The sequence below is a fragment of the Ylistrum balloti genome, unplaced genomic scaffold, assembly GCF_031769215.1.
Source record: "Ylistrum balloti isolate Yb309-2 unplaced genomic scaffold, AGI_CSIRO_Ybal_v1 Utg370196, whole genome shotgun sequence".
Classification (NCBI taxonomy): Eukaryota; Metazoa; Mollusca; class Bivalvia; order Pectinida; family Pectinidae; genus Ylistrum; species Ylistrum balloti.
In genome coordinates this window covers 1,018,261-1,039,856 of record NW_026782173.1, presented here as the reverse complement: position 1 = coordinate 1,039,856, position 21,596 = coordinate 1,018,261, and the positions used below count along the sequence as shown (strand labels likewise).

The 21,596-nt window shown below is 34.3% G+C and overlaps 2 protein-coding genes and 1 pseudogene across 2 annotated transcripts in view; 1 reads left to right on the top strand and 2 right to left on the bottom strand.

Moving 5' to 3' along the window:
- The window catches only part of LOC132551358 (cGMP-dependent protein kinase 1-like), an 80,123-nt gene extending 74,982 nt beyond the window's left edge, over positions 1 to 5,141 (top strand). The window contains exons 14-20 of the mRNA XM_060215497.1: positions 1,849 to 1,938; positions 2,758 to 2,899; positions 3,176 to 3,339; positions 3,460 to 3,645; positions 4,043 to 4,109; positions 4,485 to 4,586; positions 5,064 to 5,141. Of these exons, the coding sequence (XP_060071480.1) occupies positions 1,849 to 1,938; positions 2,758 to 2,899; positions 3,176 to 3,339; positions 3,460 to 3,645; positions 4,043 to 4,109; positions 4,485 to 4,580 (745 nt within the window). The 3' untranslated portion in view covers positions 4,581 to 4,586; positions 5,064 to 5,141. The remainder of the gene's footprint in view (positions 1 to 1,848; positions 1,939 to 2,757; positions 2,900 to 3,175; positions 3,340 to 3,459; positions 3,646 to 4,042; positions 4,110 to 4,484; positions 4,587 to 5,063) is intronic.
- Positions 5,142 to 13,567: 8,426 nt separating this feature from the next.
- On the bottom strand, positions 13,568 to 15,598 carry LOC132551389 (uncharacterized). Its single transcript, XM_060215529.1, has one exon. The coding sequence runs from the start codon at positions 15,596 to 15,598 to the stop codon at positions 13,568 to 13,570; it is 2,031 nt and encodes a 676-aa protein (XP_060071512.1).
- Positions 15,599 to 18,463: 2,865 nt separating this feature from the next.
- LOC132551388 (uncharacterized) lies at positions 18,464 to 19,267 on the bottom strand (annotated as a pseudogene).
- Positions 19,268 to 21,596: the final 2,329 nt, after the last annotated feature.

Here is a 21,596-nt window from a genome sequence, read left to right as displayed (position 1 = left end):
GCCTAAACGTTAACTTAGGTGAGGAAGACAGACTTTCGCAATTCACAGTGTATAACATATAATATTTGTTGAAATTTTATGTATATATTGAAACATGTTCTATGTTTGTGATCGATCCTGTCATATGGTTGAAACAATAAAATAAAGTTTATTTATTTATTAATCAAACAGATAGAAACATATATCTATTCCACTTAATCTTTGTATCATCCTTGTTGTAGGCAGATTTGTATTTTGTTTTATTGAATCACTAGATTGATGTCCTCGTACGGGAAAATATCCCATAGAGGATGTTAAACCTTGTTTTCCAAACATTACATTTTGCAGAAGGTTTGAAGCAGTGTTTGGCATTTTTTTATTTGAATCTGTATCGAATTTAACTTTTATAAGGCGTAATATTTGTTGGTATGGTTACATTAACCACATGTAACATATATTCTATGCTAGTGCATAGTTGAAAGAATCTGTGCATCTTTCATGTTGTAAGGGTTGGGATAGAGTTGGTTAATACATCTAGTAAAATTTGGTTTCTTTTATAAGATGTTATGCTTGTATAAGTTTTGATCATTTGTCTTTCTTAAAGACTTCTTCGTGTTACAACTGTATATTTTGCTGTGTTGACGGTGTATCTATCGTTATATAACATTTATCTACCGTTGTTTGCTGTGATATACTTGGTAGTGGCAATGACACAAGTGTATTCATTCTTTATCATGATGGTTTTAATGTATGATAGTTGTTGTTGTTTTTGCTGCTATTGCTGTTGTTGTTTTTGATGTTGTTTGTTTTTCATATGCAATATATTCACTGATTGCCAAGTAATAGTTCGTCACGTCTTTTTCTATCTCCGAGGCGAAATACGTCCAGTATCTGAAGAGAAGGAGATATTTATATATCTACGTATAATTATCACCAGGCTATACAGCATCTGCAGTGTAAACACAATAGATCCACCAGCAGCCTTAATCTGCTTAACAAGGCTTATAGTTCTGCATTGTTACTACTCGCTCACCAAAGGCTCACGTGTAACACTAGAGATAATGAAGCATAAACAACACGTGATTAGAATAAAAATGTCCAATCCAAAGCATTGGAATTTATTAAAATGAATTATACGTGAGATGCTTAAATGTTGAATTGTTGTTCTGTGACCTGATGTGAACTTTTCACCGCTAATACTTCAATCAATATACACTGAGGAAGTGTGTTATAGTATCTTTGATGTCTTACATGTATATGGTAAACTTCACGATATTAAGGCCATATGTACACCTACTCACTTGAATATTTATATAATATGAATTTAATAAACCGAGGTTATTTTGTTAGAGTGTGCTGAGCTACAATGTCACAAAACGTCTCATTATTTCTCTTTTTGATGAAACTACACATATATATTTCAAAATGAGGATAAATGGATCATTGTGATGTCATAATAACATCTAAATATTATCAATTATACAATACTACTACCTACCTACCTACCTACCTACCTAATACCTGTATATAAAGGTCAATATCAATACCCTGCTTACGTGCAAATACCACTTACCTGACGATCAGTTATCACGTCTTTTGTAAAACCGGTATTACCCAATTACATTAGCAGTAAACGCATGTAGTAATTTTCATTAGATAGTCTTAATTGTTTTTACGACATTTGATAAAGATTTTATATTCACAAGCATAACTTAAATTTCAATCCTACATTCAGTATGTTTTTTATTGTTTTTACTTTTTTTCTGATTTTGCTTCACGAAATTGTAAAAAAAAATATGTCCCTTTTTAGAAATGATTACCTGCAACTCGTCTTTTGTTTTCTTTTAATGTTATTGTTTGTGTTTACAGAATGTATAAAACGTTTAAAGACAAGAAGTATGTGTATATGCTGATGGAGGCCTGTCTAGGAGGAGAGCTATGGACCATACTACGTGACAGGTATAGTTCCGCATTGGGAACCAATCCATACAACAAACTGATATTTGTAATTAGATACAGCATACGCGCACGTGCATCCGTAGAAAGTATACACAGGGTTAATTTGTTTAAATGATTACTGTGACTGAAATAGCTCCGGATTATACATCTGTTGCTTCTGAAAGGCAGAACTACATACTTGTCTGTATAATTGGACTGTTAATATTTTGTATGATATATATATATTCATGTACATTCATAATTTGTAAAGAACGTTTGAATATATAACTAATGATAGTTCATGTGATACAGCTTGAAGATAATGCTATAAGATTCCAACACTTAAAGATAAGTGAAGCTGAAATATATTTAGTTAGATAACTGTACTGGTGCTCTGATTTTAGTACCATTTGAATAAGTGAAATCAGATAAAGAAAAACTCAAACATCTTGATTGAACTGGACTGCAATTAGTGTATATTCTTACCATCATCTGGAGTGATATGTCTTGTTGTATATTGATTACTCTATCTGTAATTGCTTTCACACAGACAAAATAGAGAATCAAACACGGCGTTCATTGGCAGTGTTTCAGATGATGCAGCCAGAGACTGAAGTGAACCAACAAATATATTGCTAATTCTTAAAGCACCCTTTCTCGTTACATAAACGAACTCTTTCACCTATAAATAGACCCCACTTTTATTATAAGACCCGTCTGAACCATGATTAGATACACTTTTGTAATTCATATCCGCCATAGTCCATGATATGATTATATCATATTGCTACCATTTACCATTTATTTCATGACTATCCCAGTCTGTCTCTCTGGTTGTAGAGGTTACTTCGATGACGCCACGGCTCGCTTCTGTGTGGCCTGTGTTGTGGAAGCTTTCCATTTCCTACATGATCGTGGTATCATCTACCGAGATCTGAAACCTGAAAATCTGCTGCTGGACGCGAACGGAATCGTCAAACTGGTAATACTGACCAACTATCATATGCTATTCGTTTATTATATAAAAGTGTAATTATCCAAGTCACAACAGAGATGTGATAGCCTTTAAGCATTATGTGACCAAAGCGTCAAATGATACCAAGACAATGGCTATAAGCCAAGGTTTCAAAAAAAAACTATTTTATTAATGAATAATACGTATTTGTTTATGGTCGCCGAAACGTATCACCGATACAAGTAAGTTTCACCGAACGTGTTATTGATTACCATTAGAATTTTAAACGTATAAATTTTATAGGTCGACTTCGGATTCGCCAAGAAAATGGGGCCTGGTCGGAAGACTTGGACTTTTTGTGGTACCCCGGAGTATGTTGCCCCTGAAATTATCCTAAACAAAGGCCACGACCGTGCTGCGGACTACTGGTCGCTGGGAATACTCATGTTTGAACTGCTGACCGGGAGGTAAGTGATGAAGAAGCCAGCTATAACGTTATTTATAAACACAGGACTTTCGATAATTTATCGTCCATTCAAATTTTTTAAAATACAGCTTTCCGTCACTAATGACCTTATTATTTCCAGTCCACCATTTGCTGGCACCGATCCCATGAAGACGTACAATATCATCCTCAAAGGAATCGACTCCATAGAAATACCTCGCAAGATTAACAAGATTGCAAACGTTCTCATCAAAAAGCTATGCAAAGACAATCCTGCCGAACGTTTAGGGTACGGCAAAAACGGAATATTGGAAATTAAAAAACACAAGTAAGTTTTGATAATACCGTTTTAAAGTATCCCTAAACTTGCTGAAAATAAGGAGTGTTAAATTGGTGTCAATCTGTTCGACTGTCGTTTAGCGTAATAGTTCTGTAGAGAAGAGATTTACTTTTTGGCTTTATTTCGAACTAAATCGGTTTGTACAATTATCACGGTAAGGTCACCAATCCTGATTGGTTTATTATCTATCGTTCAGCGTTGTTTATTCCATGTCCCTACTATAAGGTTTATCACATGAAACGTATTGACAATTCCTACATGGAATATGTTATTTGTTTTAACGATATATAGAATATATTCATTCGTGGCTTTACGATGAATTTTAACAAATCTAATATGAATAAATGACAGTTAACGAAAATGGATTTATTATGGTCCTTTCCAGATGGTTCCAGGGTTTTGATTGGGACGGTTTAAACAGTAGAAAAATTCTACCCACTATCATTCCAAAGGTAAGATATTCAGAATTCTTTCCCAGCTATTGCTTTATACTTTTTAATTGTACCGTTGAAAAAAGACACTTGAGAAACAGTAAATATTTAACGTGATCAAAACTCGTTATGAAAATCTCGACAAAACATGTCTTAAACTGATCTGACCACGGCCTCTAACATTTTTGTAATATCTCTATATTTCTATCTGAGTATTTCCGACGAATCCTAGATTAACAAAACAGCTATACGATGCGGTTTAATTCACTATTTTGGCCTGCAATGTGATTCTATGGTTTGTATCGGAAGGTGTTATTCACTTGTATATCTTTTGTACAATTTTCATTATATGCTTACAGAGAGACAATATGCATTTTTATACAATTCTTACATTAGGTACGGAGCCCAACGGATTATAGCAATTTTGATAGCTATCCTAAAAGCATTGACATACCTCCCGACGAGTTGTCTGGTTGGGATTTTGACTTTTAGTTGTGGGTATGTATTAAGTGAATGGTGAAAGGATGCGGTTTGATAAATCTGGTATTCAGCTAACTGACTAGTGATAGTTATTTCAGTTAATGATTTAATTGAGGCTTAGCGAATAATAGGGTCACTGCGCATGTATCACTATGCTTTGTCTGATTGTGACAAAGAATCAAACTATTCATTACAATAAAAAATACTAGAGAAGTCATTGGTAAATAAAAATTAGGCCTGTAAATAACCACGTCGGCGTGAAATCACCTTTTTATAGTTTAATGTTAAATCTTTGCAAACATAATTTGTGAGACTATGACTGGTGTAGCTCTTGTTTTGTGAATCTATCAATCACTCAACGAAATATCGCAAGTGTATCTTAAAACAATAACTTGGATCATCAAATTATATCGGTAATGTCGGTGTCTTTTAAATTTCTGTAAAAATACGCAATAGTTAATATATAGTGCTAACACATTTTCTTCTCTCTTTTAGAATTCTGAGAAGCCGGATTTGCCAAAACAAATGGTCTCTAAAAGACTTGTGTGAGATTTACAATGGTTCTTGTGTTATGGATGTTTTAGTACGTTCTCTAGCTAAATTCAATGAAGTTTCTTTCTTCACCAACTGAATGTTAACGCTATGGTTGTCCATAGAAATGATTAGTTAGTTATATTTTTTTAGTTTTTATTAACTTTGATTCATACTCTGTTGGCGATAATACTTGGTTCGATTTTTTATTTTATATGTAATAGCTCCGGTTTTACAACGTAAACAGATGGCATCTATCAGAAATCAAACGCGCTCAAACAAACTTAAAATATGTAGTAAATCTACTCTAATCGGTACTGAACTTTTAGAGTCGGTGACAGAAGTTTTTACATGAAACATGTTTTGTTCGAATCTCAAGATTTTCTTAATAAATTCTGTTGTGCATATCGTACTAGAGGTATATCATGACATAATATAGATATTCTAAAATTATCATATTAATCTGAAGTGTGTTATCATTCATTAAATGTCCGGAGAAAAAATCTCTTTTCAGAAGAGAAGCAAGGTCGTCTACCTGTATATGTCTTTTTCTTTAATCGGAATCGAACTTTGACCTCTATACGGTTGGTGACCTGAAGCTGCTATATCTTGTATTGATATTTTGAATTTGTGTTTCTTTTTTTAAGATACATACTGTAAACGTAATATTTGAGAGGTAGAAATATTTTAAGGTATTAGGCCAAAACATGTTTGTGATAATTACAGTTTCTGTGTGTCCTATAACAATTATTGTGAATGTTCCAACTCATCATTGCGTTTATTCGTTCAAAATTAACATTACGCTTAAATGAGTACGTTTATGTATCAGATTAAAACTGATTCGAGAAATTTGAAAACAAATATGCAAGATACTTGTAACATCTTATTAAATATGCCGAATCTTAACTTTAAAATATGTTCATATTTTTCTCCTATCCTTTTATTTAAATCATTAGATATTTGCAATTTTATTAATGTTTTTGAATAAATACTCGTTAGTATAATTAGAACTGATTAGACATGACTAGTGTTGTCACCTCTCTTGCGATTGTAAACAGGAAGGCGTCGGTGAGAATATGGAATAGAAGACCTGTGAAGTAAGTTAATTTTTAATGAATGATCTTGCTATATAACGGATCCCATGACAGGGTAAATGAATACTGATAATTGCAGTTGGGTATGATACTATCAATAGGGTTTTTATTGTCCTCCTCGGAGAAATAGCAATTATATGTATATGACGAACTAATCGATATTTCGCTACTTGTTCTTCAACGACAAGGAGATATATGTTATACTAGATTATGACCTGTTTTTTCAGAACATTTTAGTAGCAGTTTTTTCTTTAATTTCTTCTCGCGTTAATATGTTAACATAAATGTAACAATTTGTTAAAGACACTTTCAGAAACATACTTTTCATCTTTCGAATATTTTTTACATAATTTTTAACAAAAATATTCGTACACTAGAAACTACCTGAAATTCAAAGGTGTTTCTATGGGAATGACAATATTATATCATTAGGAAGTGATTTCCATGTCTGTACCAGATTATTGATTTCTTCAGAGCCCCTAGCTATTAATTACGGGGAAATGGGCGTGATATTGTCAGGGCTTATTCCATATCGATTTTATGGATTCTACTGGTATTAATCCCTCACTTCAGTTAGCTTACATCATGGTCCCGGAGGATTTATGGAGGTTAATAAAATATCACTTAGTTGATACCCGGTGAAATAAGGTACACGTGTGAGGCTTGAATAGAGTTAAAACATATGGTATTAAAATCACATCGAAGTTTTTTTCAAATTTATTGAGAGAAAGAGTACATATGGTTCATGAAATTGTGTAAAAAAAGAAGTAAGGATAAGATTTGACAGTTTGACAGTAATTCAAATTCATTAAACTTTGTATGAAAGTATTGACAATTGGTTTATTTACTTTGACAACAGGAGTCACCTAAATGATGAACTGAAGTGTCTATATAATTAATCGCACACTATTTCTTATCCTTGTTTTTTATGGTTATCATATAAAATACATTTTATGACACAAATACAAATACTTGCCGTAAGCATCAGCGGGTGTGTTAGTCATGTATAACGTTGATTTATAATGATCTAGAGACAATGTACGAATCCTGACCAATCATGTATCTCCTATTGTTCCCCTGAGAACGTAATACTGTAAATTTTCGTTTCATCTTATTTCTACAAACATTGAAATAATGAGTTTTATAATTTCGCTGGGAATTGAACTTCGTTGTACACGCGATCATGACACAAATCCCAGAATTAAAAACACCGCAAACATCAAAACGGTTAATTACAATCTATTTGAAGACACAGAAAGAGTCTATTTAATTATTCACTGTGACATTTTCATCACAAAGTTTTATCTCTATAAATCAAACGGGACAAAATGCATGAATGAACAAAGCACTATATCGTCGTTACCTAGTGATATGTCGCTGTTGCCAAGTGATTTGTCACTGTTACCTAGTGAAATGTCGCTGTTACCAAGTGATATGTCACTATTACCTAGTGATATGTCACTGTTACCTAGTTATATGTCACTTTTACCTAGTGATATGTCGCTGTTACCTTGGGATATGTCCTGGTTGCATAGTAATATTTTTTCGACGAAATTTAAAATGAAATTTTCACTATATATTCTTCGCGTTTAATAAAATAATTGATGATCTTTTCTCCTGTAGAAGTACATACTTGGGGAGAGGGAAATTTTACTGGTTTATAGAAAGCCTGCATTTTACTGATTGTTTCTAAGGGGAGTTCTCGAATGATGCAACGAACGTTGGTGCTTTAGCTGTTTGTCCCTTGCCAGCAACGTTATGTTAGTTTAATGCCCAAAATAGGTGGATTTGAGATCTCTACAGCATTATACTATTTGAATTAATTACAATTCATTACAAAAAAATGTAAAACTGGCTACCTAGTTCATGTTTTACCTATGTTCAAGATTGTTCACGTGCAAACACGTGACTAGTCTATTAGATAAGTTCATGCGTATAAGAAAATTGAGAGAAAGATGGATATTATGAGGAATGAGAAATTATCGATGAAGCATAACGGATTGATAAATGACATGTAGCACGGTTATTGACAATATGTTCCGGCATAAGGAGAAAACAGCGATTTGTTAATGATACTTATGTTGGTAGGACAACAGTATCTTATAGCTACATCGTTGTCAGTGTAAGAACACTCATTACGTAAATGTTTGTCATTACACGTGTGTAATATGACTTGAGTTGGTTGAAGTCTACATGTGTTTCCATTAAAACGTCATACCTTCATAGCGTCATATGCATGGCGACACATATAGAGATGAGAAGATCATCTACTCAGATTTTTTATTAATAAAATGTTGCTTTCGTGAATGATATTTGATGAACAGATTCTTAAATTCGTTTGTATTTCATTTGAGATTTATTTATACAGAACGGCTCTGGCAATTTCCATGTTATTGAACGAGGTAAATAGGAACCATTTTTATAATGGTTTCATAAATCTCACATATGGAAACTAGTGTAAGATTTCCTATCATACACACATGACATTAACGAGAAAGAAATAGGATGAGCCATGAGTGATGTTATTACATTTGTTTTAAATATGCATAAAGAGAATCTGTAGTTGATTAAATCGTTTAGGATTATTGATAATAGTGTTATTCATGTTGCATATATAACGGAATGTGTGGTATGGAGAGTATAAGTTGAATATCAAATTAGATTTCAAATGACATATTACGATGTTAGCAATAATGCTCCTTTTCAGATAGTGAAATGTAGAAAGATATAGAAGTTATATATTTGTAGTAAAAGTAGGTCCAATGATATAAGTAATCAGTTTCATTACAAAGTCGAAATTCTGGAAAAAGAAATGTCAGTTTTCCCCTGCAAAGAATTCTCGTTCTTAGATCATAGCTGTCAAGCATCATCATTACTTGTAGGTCTAATTATGTCTCGTGTAGATTGTGATCTGTACGAATCAAGCTGAATGTGTTTAATGTTTAAGAGATACAAATATTACATGGAACGTGTATTTAATCATGAAATTATGTAGTAACGTACATCAAGGTGTTCCGGTAGTTTCTTATATTGCACGAAGTTTATTAATGTGATATTAATATCTATAAAGGTTAATGCAATTGTATATGTATGTATATGAATTGTATATATAAGTATATATATATGTGAAATTGTGTGTATATCAACATCTATAGCTACATATGAAGCATCAACCGGATGACAAGTTCCACATCATTTGTTGTCGTTGGTTCAATTATAATGCATTACGTTGATGATACATTGTTTATTTTTGTATAAATTGGATTATGACTGATTCAACTGTGCGCTCATTTAGTAGTGCAACTGAATAAAATTTGCCAAACATTAAAACCGTGTCTTTATTGAGTCTACATATCCCTTCACTGTGATAATAATAGATCACAATAGCTTTGAATGATACTATATAATTGCCAAGTGATAGTTGATATATCTAAACGATGTGATAATGATATATCACAATAGCTGTCGTTGATTTTATATAATTTTCCCGTTATAGTCTATATATTTATACAATGTGACAATGATAGATGACAGTGACAGTGTATATATCCCTACAATGTGACAATGATAGATCACAGTGAAAGTCTATATATCCCTACAATGTGACAATGATAGATCACAGTGAAAGTCTATATATCCCTACAATGTGACAATGATAGATGACAGTGAAAGTCTATATATCCCTACAATGTGACAAGGATAGATCACAGTGAAAGTCTATATATCCCTACAATGTGACAATGATAGATGACAGTGAAAGTCTATATATCCCTACAATGTCACAAGGATAGATCACAGTGAAAGTCTATATATCCCTACAATGTGACAATGATAGAACACAGTGAAAGTCTATATAACCATACAATGTCACAATGATAGATCACAGTGAAAGTCTATATATCCCTACAATGTGACAATGATAGATCACATTGAAAGTCTATATATCCCTACAATGTGACAATGATAGATCACAGTGAAAGTCTATATATCCCTACAATGTGACAAAGATAGATCACATTGAAAGTCTATATATCCCTACAATGTGACAAGTGAAAGTCTATATATCCCTACAATGTGACAATGATAGATCACAGTGAAAGTCTATATATCCCTACAATGTGACAATGATAGATCACAGTGACAGTGTATATATCCCTACAACGTGACAATGATAGATCACAGTGAAAGTCTATATATCCCTACAATGTGACAATGATTGATCACAGTGAAAGTCTATATATCCCTTCAATGTGACAATGATAGATCACAGTGAAAGTCTATATATCCCTACAATGTCACAAGGATAGATCACAGTGAAAGTCTATATATCCCTACAATGTGACAATGATAGATCACAGTGAAAGTCTATATATCCCTACAATGTGACAATGATAGATCACAGTGAAAGTCTATATATCCCTACAATGTGACAATGATAGATCACAGTGACAGTGTATATATCCCTACAACGTGACAATGATAGATCACAGTGAAAGTCTATATATCCCTACAATGTGACAATGATAGATCACAGTGAAAGTCTATATATCCCTACAATGTGACAATGATAGATCACAGTGAAAGTCTATATATCCCTACAATGTGACAATGATAGATCACAGTGAAAGTCTATATATCCCTACAATGTGACAATGATAGATCACATTGAAAGTCTATATATCCCTACAATGTGACAAGGATAGATCACAGTGAAAGTCTATATATCCCTACAATGTGACAATGATAGATCACAGTGAAAGTCTATATATCCCTACAATGTGACAATGATAGATCACAGTGAAAGTCTATATATCCCTACAATGTGACAATGATAGATCACAGTGAAAGTCTATATATCCCTAAATGTGACAATGACAGATCACAGTGAAAGTCTATATATCCCTACAATGTGACAATGATAGATCACAGTGAAAGTCTATATATCCCTACAATGTGACAATGATAGATCACAGTGAATATATATCCCTACAATGTGACAATGATAGATCACAGTGAAAGTCTATATATCCCTACAATGTGACAAGGATAGATCACAGTGAAAGTCTATATATCCCTACAATGTGACAATGATAGATCACAGTGAAAGTCTATATATCCCTACAATGTGACAAAGATAGATCACATTGAAAGTCTATATATCCCTACAATGTGACAATGATAGATCACATTGAAAGTCTATATATCCCTACAATGTGACAATGATAGATCACATTGAAAGTCTATATATCCCTACAATGTGACAATGATAGATCACAGTGAAAGTCTATATATCCCTACAATGTCACAAGGATAGATCACAGTGAAAGTCTATATATCCCTACAATGTGACAATGATAGATCACAGTGAAAGTCTATATATCCCTACAATGTGACAATATCCCTACAATGTGACAATGATCACAGTGAAAGTCTATATATCCCTACAATGTGACAATGTCTATATATATCCCTACAAGTCACAAGGATAGATCACAGTGAAAGTCTATATATCCCTACAATGTGACAATGATAGATTACAGTGAAAGTCTATATATCCCTACAATGTGACAATGATAGATCACAGTGAAAGTCTATATATCCCTACAATGTGACAATGATAGATGACAGTGAAAGTCTATATATCCCTACAATGTGACAATGATAGATGACAGTGAAAGTCTATATATCCCTACAATGTGACAATGATAGATCACATTGAGAGTCTATATATCCCTACAATGTGACAATGATAGATCACAGTGAAAGTCTATATATCCCTACAATGTGACAATGATAGATCACAGTGAAAGTCTATATATCCCTACAATGTGACAATGATAGATGACAGTGAAAGTCTATATATCCCTACAATGTGACAATGATAGATGACAGTGAAAGTCTATATATCCCTACAATGTGACAATGATAGATCACAGTAGCTTTGATCTACACCATTGCCCAGTAGAAGTCTATAATTCCCTGTAGCGGTGACCGAGTGGTTAAGGCGTCCGACAATCTTTATCACTTGCCTTCCAGCCCTAGGTCACGAGTTCGAAGCCACATTGTACGTGGGACAATCGCCAGGTACTGGCAGCAGGCCGACTGTTTTTTCTAGCATGTCCTTAAATAGCCATGGCTGTTAATTGGACGTAAAGGAAAAGAAAAGAAAAGAAAAGAAAAAAAAAACTAATTTAGCTTTCTAGTAGATACCAGGGAATGATAAAACATGTATACGTAAGATGGTAAGAATGAAGAACTGTGACAATACAGGTAAAGAAACTGCGGTTTATGTATACCCTTTCATAAATAAAGCGGTGAGTCCAATGCTAACACATGTAGGCCGTTTTGAATTAATTTACAGGAAATCCAATTTCCGCTAAGAGATGTTGGTCTACAACCCTGCTTCTTATATTACAGATAGGATGTAAAATGCGACCTGGATTTATAATGGAACTGTCCATATCCTGTCACCTCGTTTATCACTCATATTTAGGTACACATATCAACAATGTTACTGCAGAATTCGCCGACATTTTCAAACCTTCCGGCCATCTCCAGATGATAACGTCATTACTTTTAAGCAATAGGTTGAGGATGACCGGAAGGCTCGAAAACTTCAGCAATATATTTATCGGTAATTGCCTTATGGATGACTTCATTATTTAATGGATACGATATATGAATAAAGGTTTCAAGGTTTTAAAATGTTTTCGGTTTTACCGAAACCTTAAAGCAATCAGCACGTATGTTTCACGGAAGTTATGAAATGGGTCGTTTTAGTATTAATATTTTTTCTTATTATCTCGACGTCGTTATTTTATTCCATTTTCGGATATAATTACATAAACTTGTCATTTTAACAAAGTCATCCTCGCTTTATTAAAACGCAAATACATTACAGAACTTATACAGTGAAAATAAATGCAGTAGTTTCATTCGGTGTAGTATTTGGTAACGTCTACATATATAAACACCGTGAATCCATTCTGTCAGGTCTTTCCGCGAAAAACTACTCAATCAAGCAAGCACAGAAACTAAACTGAACGAGTATTGGATGTTAGGATGAACAATGACAACTGTCATGGCCATAGTTCTTTTTTTATTGTTTCGGTAGAGTGTATTTATCTGTTTGGAACTGTTTGTCCCGAAAGTCTCAATATAAAAACATAAAAACAAAATAAAAACCTCATCAAAATGACAACGAAATCAATCTGCAATCAGTGTATAAAGGCATGAGAATTATTACTTTAGCAATAGTTAGATGTTTAAAGCTTCGACAAAAGCAGCCCGGCGGACAGCGACTCATAGTGTAGGTAAAGTAATTCTTTGTCAGCCGATGGAAGTGCCATAACAATATCTTATTTACTTTATCTTTCACTCCGGTGGAAATGTACTGTCAACATTCTGGTGTCGTTTATAGTTATATATAAGAAGTATGAAGAGGTATCCAAACAGTAACTTAAGTGGAAGCCTCGTTATGAGGACACGGGAGAACACCGGCCACTGCATTTTCATTACACGGTTAAAGATAGATTCTATTTTTCTTAAGTAACTCTTTACAGAGACAAACATCTTGAAACATGGCTGTCGTGGTGCCAATACATCGACATCGTCGTGCTTTGTTATAGACTTAATTCGAGGCTTACAGATAGCGGTAGGAACAAACAATATCTCCACTGTGTATACAGAGTTTAATGCTTCCTGTGCAAACTTATCTTCCTTCATACACTTAAACCATTCCAACTGACTCTCTTCGTCCCATTGGTAGTAACCACTGTTCTTCTTGCATTCTATCAACAGATGTTCCTTTTGTGCGACTTCCCTTCCTACAGGTTCTGGACAATGCATGTGATGAAAATTGTACATGTCTCTAACCTGACTATACTGAATGGGATGTATGGCATCCGTCCAATGATCACACGGCGATCCATTATTGTATATAGCTGACTGTAGTTTGTGTCCAACGTTTTCGCCTGCCATCACTTGGTAAAGAGTTTGGCCCACCATTTTCCTGTCAACTTTATATACGATTTCCACTTCAGTGGCACTCCAAGCTTTTTCATACGTCTGGCCTAACAATTTGAATGCCTCAGAATATTTTTTAAATGTACCGACATTTTCAAAATTGTTCAATTGATGTATGAGGTCGACGGTGCTTGCGAAGCAGTCACCAATGATCTCACAACGATTGTAGTGCATGGTGATGTGTTGAGTAGGGAACTTATCAATACGTTCCGGAAGCAGGAGGTTCAGTCCATTTGTGACATTACGTAACGAATGGTTGTTATAGCTACACGTCAAGAATTGCAGGATATCTAGGACACATGTCATGACCTTGGGTGGCGACCCTGAACAGGCCAGACAGTGATGCAGCACGGCTGTTTTAAGTTTATATGTAGTGGGCACGCCTGTTGTTGATGGAAAACTGGAGAACAAACATTCTTTTAGATACTTCAGAATCATATAAGCATGGCGATGAGAAACATGAGTTTCTCTGAGTATTCGAATTTCTCGGACACAGTTTGAAATTTTCCAGCACATTTCATGTTTTTTCTTGTTGCATCCTTTCCCTACCAAGAAATATAGGTGTTTCCAATTTTCTTCAGTGGCTGCCTTGCTGTCTAGTTGCACTAGAGATCGACCTTCCCCTCCAAGTTCAGATTTTGTCTGCCTTAGTTCAATAGCTGGAACAAAATCGATCAAAATGATGACAGACTTGTCATTTTGAGCTCCAGCACGAGGTGTTAGCTGGTTTGTGTTGCTGGTCCATTCAAAAACAAGACTACATCCATGAAAATATGGCGATCCTATCGTGGCTCCAGTCGCCAATCTTAGGACTCCAGTCGGTTTGTACACTTTACAGCATCTACATTCTTCAGAATATTGAATCATTTTGTGTAATGTTCCGTGTGAGTAAATCTTACAACAGTCACTGGTGTTTACCATTTTTATAGACGTGTCAAATCGATAGCAGTTACACAATACACTTATAGATTTCAACAGGTCATAAGTAAAACCAAATGCTAGCCTTCCTTGATTCAGGGCTCCCAATGTTCCTAACGATTTGAACCTATTGCAATATTTTTCAATGTGCCTGTGTTGGTCAAGTATTTGCATGAAGCCAGGACATCCGTCTTGGAGCGTAAACGTTGACGGAAACTTAAGTTGTGCTAGATAATCAAATTCTACTATGTAATAACCATCCGAATATTTCCAGTTCCGCGTTTCTTCAGCCATACTACCACAAGCCACGATTTTGGAAACCTCAAAAAAAGGATGTGTCTTTTTCAAGCTTCCCGACAAATGTCCCAGTAATGTTTCTACTGCAGTCCTAATTTCGAGAATTTCTGGACTGTTAAAGTCTACGAACAAATTATCTTGTATCTCTGAAACGAGTCGCTCCATGATATCTGAAAAATGGCAAGAAAAATGGACAGAATTAATACAAATATCCTATCCGACTTTGTTTCAGTTCCATTCGAGTTATGTCCCTTGAATACAACATCGTTTAATTGTTCTGTGGTAACATACACACACTGTAAATGGAGATTTCTCAATTGTCACGTTCTTTTGCCTTTTTGTAAAAATCCAATGCAATACATTTAAAAATGTCTGTACACTAGTTATGTTTATATTGACGACATGTAAATAACAACACGGTAAAGCCATTCAGTAGCTTTATAGCAAAGCTACACACAAGCTCAAAATAGAAGTGCAGTGAGCCGTACTGAAAAAAAAGAATGGCTTGTAGTTCGTATAGTATAGCTTACAGAGGACAAGACGTGTCTTCGGATCGCCCTTTCTACCTCTACTTTGAATAGAAATAAGATATTATCAATGTGATTACACAGTGCGATGTTATGAATCAGAAATGCTATGTTTTATGCCCGTGAATTGAAGCTTCCCGACGTGTCATGTCTAACTGGTGTTACAGAAAACGTATGGGATGGGGAATATGTCATTCTTGTCGGCCGAAATCTACATTATACGAAGACGGTAATATGGTCATGTAAAGATGCCGATCCATCATTACTCACCTTAATCGTTAGAAAAATGTTTTCCTTTTGAATGAATGAATAAGGATAAGTACCTGAAAGCTTTACCAAACAAGGGAATTACGACTCAATGAATCTATATATATCCTGATACCGTAATATATCTAAAGTTTCACGCTTCCGGTTTTGTGTATCTTAGCGACTGCTATATATATTTACGCGGGATTTATATAAGAGGACGATCACTCTGAAATACATGTAAATGAATTCAGTTTTACATCCTGTTTATGTATGTAGGGAGTAACCATGATAATTTATACAACACACGTTGTTTTACTGGTTTATTTCAGTGCACTAGATTCATAGAATGTTGATGTTACTTCAGTCTATTAAATATCCTGTCATGTAGAAATCCCGACATGTCAACAGAATATTAAATACTCCTCAAATTCAATAAAACTAAGGGAAAAAACTAACAAAAGAAAGACTTACACGGAGACTCTAGAAAACATACAAGAAAGCACACTCTATTTCATAGACGATGGCTGCCCCCCCCTCTCTCTCTCTCTCTCTCTCTGTGTGTGTGTGTGGGGGGGGGGGTATGTTAGCTGCTAATATAGAGACAGCTGTACTTGTATTCTGGTAGTGTGTTGTGTATGTCTAAGGAATGTTAGATTGCTGTGCTTTCTCAAAACCACATTGGTCTTGACAAAGCCTTTCTAATATATAACCCTGGCTTCTATTAGAGTTACTTCCCTTATAATGAGCCAGGCTGATTACACTTAAACGTGAAATGCTGGTATCCTTGAATACCTTTTCACGGCTTGGAATCTCTCGGCCAGGAATATCTTCCAAATTATCCACTGCCATTCATTTCCCCCTGAACTTGTCCTAAATGGAACAGCAAGATTACATTGGCTGAATTGAATATCACAATCAATCCTCCTGTACTTTTTTTATTTGTCCAAATCCTGCATCCACCAGACACCTGTATTACAAAAGTAATTATATACCAAACATGTTGAACAATATTTACAATTAACACTAATATATATATATATCCAAACTTTGACAGCCATTAGTAGCTTAGCAGTATAGCGCTCGGTTGGGGATTGAAAAGTCCCAGGTTCGATCGCCCAGTCGGGCGCGCAAGGACTTCCTGACATTTGGATAAGACAAAACTGAAATACTGATGAAAGTGATGTTAACAAAAACAAGTCCAAACTCTGAATGTTGTTTGATTTTATTTTCTGTGATGAAAGGGGGACTTTTTCCATTTTGTACTTGTAACCGGTTAAATTGAGGTCAGACCTGCTAGTATTTGGTGAGTTTGACAAGGTACATGTAGACATACATAATCAATGTTTCAGGTCCGAACATTCAGCACTTAATATTCAAGTCAATTTACACATGAATAACCTTACGAGAGGCTCAGTGGATTGTTCAATACTTAAAATGCCACTAATAAAAGACACTTTATGACTTTGAAATCTGCAGAAATTTATATTTGTATTAAAATCATGATAAAAATATTAACAAATCAAATCTTGACATGGCATTTGTAGCTCGTAGCTTATCATTCTGTGCAGTCCAGCCATTACTTTCCTGTTAAAATATGCCAAAACAAATATGTTCTTATTTTGACCTACAACCAGTCATTTTTTAATAATTGGTAGCTTAATGTCATGAAATTAGTTCGTTTGTTTCAATATATTCATGTAAGTTGAACACTTGAAAGTTTTAAATACCTTGTTTTTATTCACTCTATAAGATACACGTGTGATAGAAGAAGTAGAAGAGTTGATAATAGACAACTTATCCTGCCTTAGAATTTGAACTCAGATCTAGAGTTGTGATATACTGTGAAATTAAGTTTTACTTTTAATCAACCCATCCTGCGATATTATCAAAGAAATAAAACCGACTTTCTTAAATGGGGTACCTTGCATGTTCTAAAAAGACTGTAGACATTATTAGTTACTTCTTACTTACCACCAGCATTACCTGCATGGAAACCAATTTCCTGTTTATCAAATGTGTACTTCCCTAAAGCAGGATGCAGCATTGCTATTATGGCTATTATTATTCCAAGTAAAAAAATCAGAATTTATTTGCTGGCTTATTGAATTTTCCTGGTAGCTAAATAAACTTAAACTAATAAATAATAAACTAAATATGGCTATCCCTTCCCACTATTATACAAGTGTGCATTATGTTTACCACACTATTGTTTGATCCGCGTCCAGTAAATAGTTATAGTGTGTAGCAATACTGTCTACACTAACACCAGATATCTGTAATTCCTAGGTGAGACAAAGTGCAATGGTCCCATCTGATTGCTGTGGTGAGGGATGATAATATTTTAGGAGTAATCAAATGTCACATTACTTACTTCAGGTCTCTTGATGCTGGCTTATACAAGGGCGCTAAATCATCTGCTGCTGAAACAGAATTTGGATGGAACAGAGTTGCTTTACATTTTCTTAATATACAATGACATGTTCATGCATGTATTTGAACTCATATATATTGATTTAGTAAGATGAATGAGTATCACTGATCAAAATTCAATTTTTACTTAAAAAACATCTTTAATTTCAGTTAAGTTATCTATGGTGTTTGCTCAATCAATATTTAAAGCAAAACGTTTATGTACCTAACAAATTATTAAGCTGGGCTTCCTCCTCTGACTTTTAAACCCGCATCTGGTAGATTTCATGTTCTGTTTGTGCATCTTCAATATGTTGGTGATATTTTTCAAGTATTTCCAAATTTTCTCTTTCTGCAACAGCATCTTGAATATGCTTCTTAAACTCTTCACAGATAACACATACATCAAATTATTGCTTACTAAGATATGTGGGACACTCTGATTCCAACTGTTATAAAATGATGACAAACTAACAGATTCAGGGCAGCTTTCCATCTCCCTACATAAGTTTACATACTTCTCAAACACTGACTTCTTGGTGTAAAAAATTGGAAGAAAAATAGGGGGTTCCCCATACCTTCCACTTCGTGCACAAGGCTGAGGCAACCCTAACTCATCAGCACAAATCTTAATAAAACTTACAGCCATTTTGTCATTTTGAAATATCAAAATCTAAGATGGTTTAACTCCTGTGAAATCTAGGTTTTTTCCCCCATTTTCTGATAGATGATTTCTCAGTGTTTTCTCAGTAAAGTCAAAGGTCAGCCTAAATGTTTGTAAATGTTTGTACACATAGTGTCTGACTTTTGTATACATGTGTATAATATTTCCTCTTTCTTGACTTTAATGGTTTCCTCCCATGATGTACACTTATTTCTCATCTTTAATCATTTCACGGACTGACAGAATATAGTCAAACATTTCCTGTGTTCCAAAACTTTTGTAACAATTTTTCTTTTTGTTGCATGGACACCTTTTGTTAATTACATTTCCAACAAACAAGAAAGCGAGTCATGAAGGTCACTATCATTCACTGGAACTTGATTTAAACTATCAACAATTTCCTAATATGGAGAACAACCACCAACAATTTCAGTTAACCGTTCTATTTCAGTTTCATTTTCCTCGTCATTAACAGCAATAGGTTCTTCTGTTTTCACACTGGCATTTTGATTTGGATCATTGTCTTTTCCAAAATGTTCATCCAGCATTCTATCCGATTTCTTAAATGAAAAATAATCTTTTTTAACTTATCAACATTCTTAACTTATATTTGTGTTAATTATAAAAGACCCTCTAGGAAATATTTTCGAATTTAATTTTTAGTTATAATTTTTTTTTCTACCAGATAAAAGCAGTAACTAAAAATTCTGATTTTTAGAAAATAATTATCAAACTTCAAATATTTTGATTAAATTTCTGTTACTCAATATTATCATTTTCACTGATTTGATTTATACATATTTTATTTGCTCAATATAACAAATGGGATTAGGCACACGTTATCACAACTTAGAAACCATTTCACTCTTAAATTACCTTGCTATAAATATACAGATAAGTGGATATCCTTAATTCATTTTGATAATTTTATATGCCAATGGGAGAGGAGTAAGCCTAGGTATTGGGCGTGTGTTAACATAGTTTATACCTTTGTGTACCTTTTGTTTCAAATTTCTCTGTTCTCCTATACTCTTCATTTTCCTCATTTCTCACAGACTTTCAATTATAAACGAAGAAAGATAACTCTCACTAATGAGTGTGCAATACCATTGGTCAAGGGCGCCGTCTTCAGTGTTGACATTTCAACACAAGAAAACAACCCCGATATTCATCATTTCTACATGGAAATCGAAATTTCAAATGAATGAAATGTTGGAAATATTCATCAATGAATGGTTGTGGATATATGTTCTGAATATGACGGATGCGTGTACATTTATTTACGCTATTTGCATTTAGGAATTAATTCTAAATATTTGAGATGAAGGCATTTAACGCAATTAACAACATTCAAACTATTGTTATTATCTCAAACTTCATTTCATTAGTTCACATGCAACCGGCAAACACGGAAAAGAATGAACTTTGTTTTCACTGACGGCCATGCGGTAAACTAAAAATAGCGCACCAATCAAAACGAAACCTTCATCGGGATACTCTCTATGACGTCATTTAGTCTGCTTTCCTTGTGGAATGCATTATATGGTGTACCACATACATGAAAAGTTCAATCTCTGTTTCTGATTTCAAGAATTTGCTCGGCCTGTATTGGTTACTTTTCTTCCAGCATCTTGGAGTGATGCATACCTTCTTTTATTTAACTTTTAACTGAAAAAATAAAACCACGGTTCGGGTCTGTTCGTGCCCTTGCGACCGGATAAACGAAAGAGCCATGACTCAGTGCAAACATTTCGTAAAATATTTTATTATTGATGTATTGTTTATGTTTAACAGGAAAATCAGAGACTGTGCATTTTGAGCTTTACATCAGATGTAGCATTTCAACATCTGGCACAGGTAACTTTGATTGTCTGGGATTAATTTTGTGCCACCTGAACCGTTTCAACCGCGGGTCGGTTTGTATATGCGCGGGGAAAAACCGATTCGTCGGCATTATAAATGTAACCTTTGCATGCCTAAATCGGAATAGACCTGCAGATCTCTATACATGTCTCCAAATGCTTAGATGAAATACGGTAGAAAGCAAAATAAAATCGGTGGGTTCTTCATTAACTGATTAATGAACAACCTGGTGTAACTGGTCAAACCGATGTGAACTGATAAACAAACAAACAAACAAAAAACAATAACAAATAAAGGCTCAGGTCACGCGCGAATTTCAGGCTGGTATTCCGAAAAAAAGATTGGATAGGTCCTACGGATTTATTAGTCCTAGCCTGTTGCAATGTTTGCGTTTACGTACAAAATGTAATCGGTTAACCAGTAAGTCACATTTAGGCCTGAAACCACACCT

Excerpts from the sequence above, each read along its gene's own strand:
- LOC132551389 (XM_060215529.1), bottom strand. The coding sequence starts at position 15,598 with ATGGAGCGACTCGTTTCAGAGATACAAGATAATTTGTTCGTAGACTTT.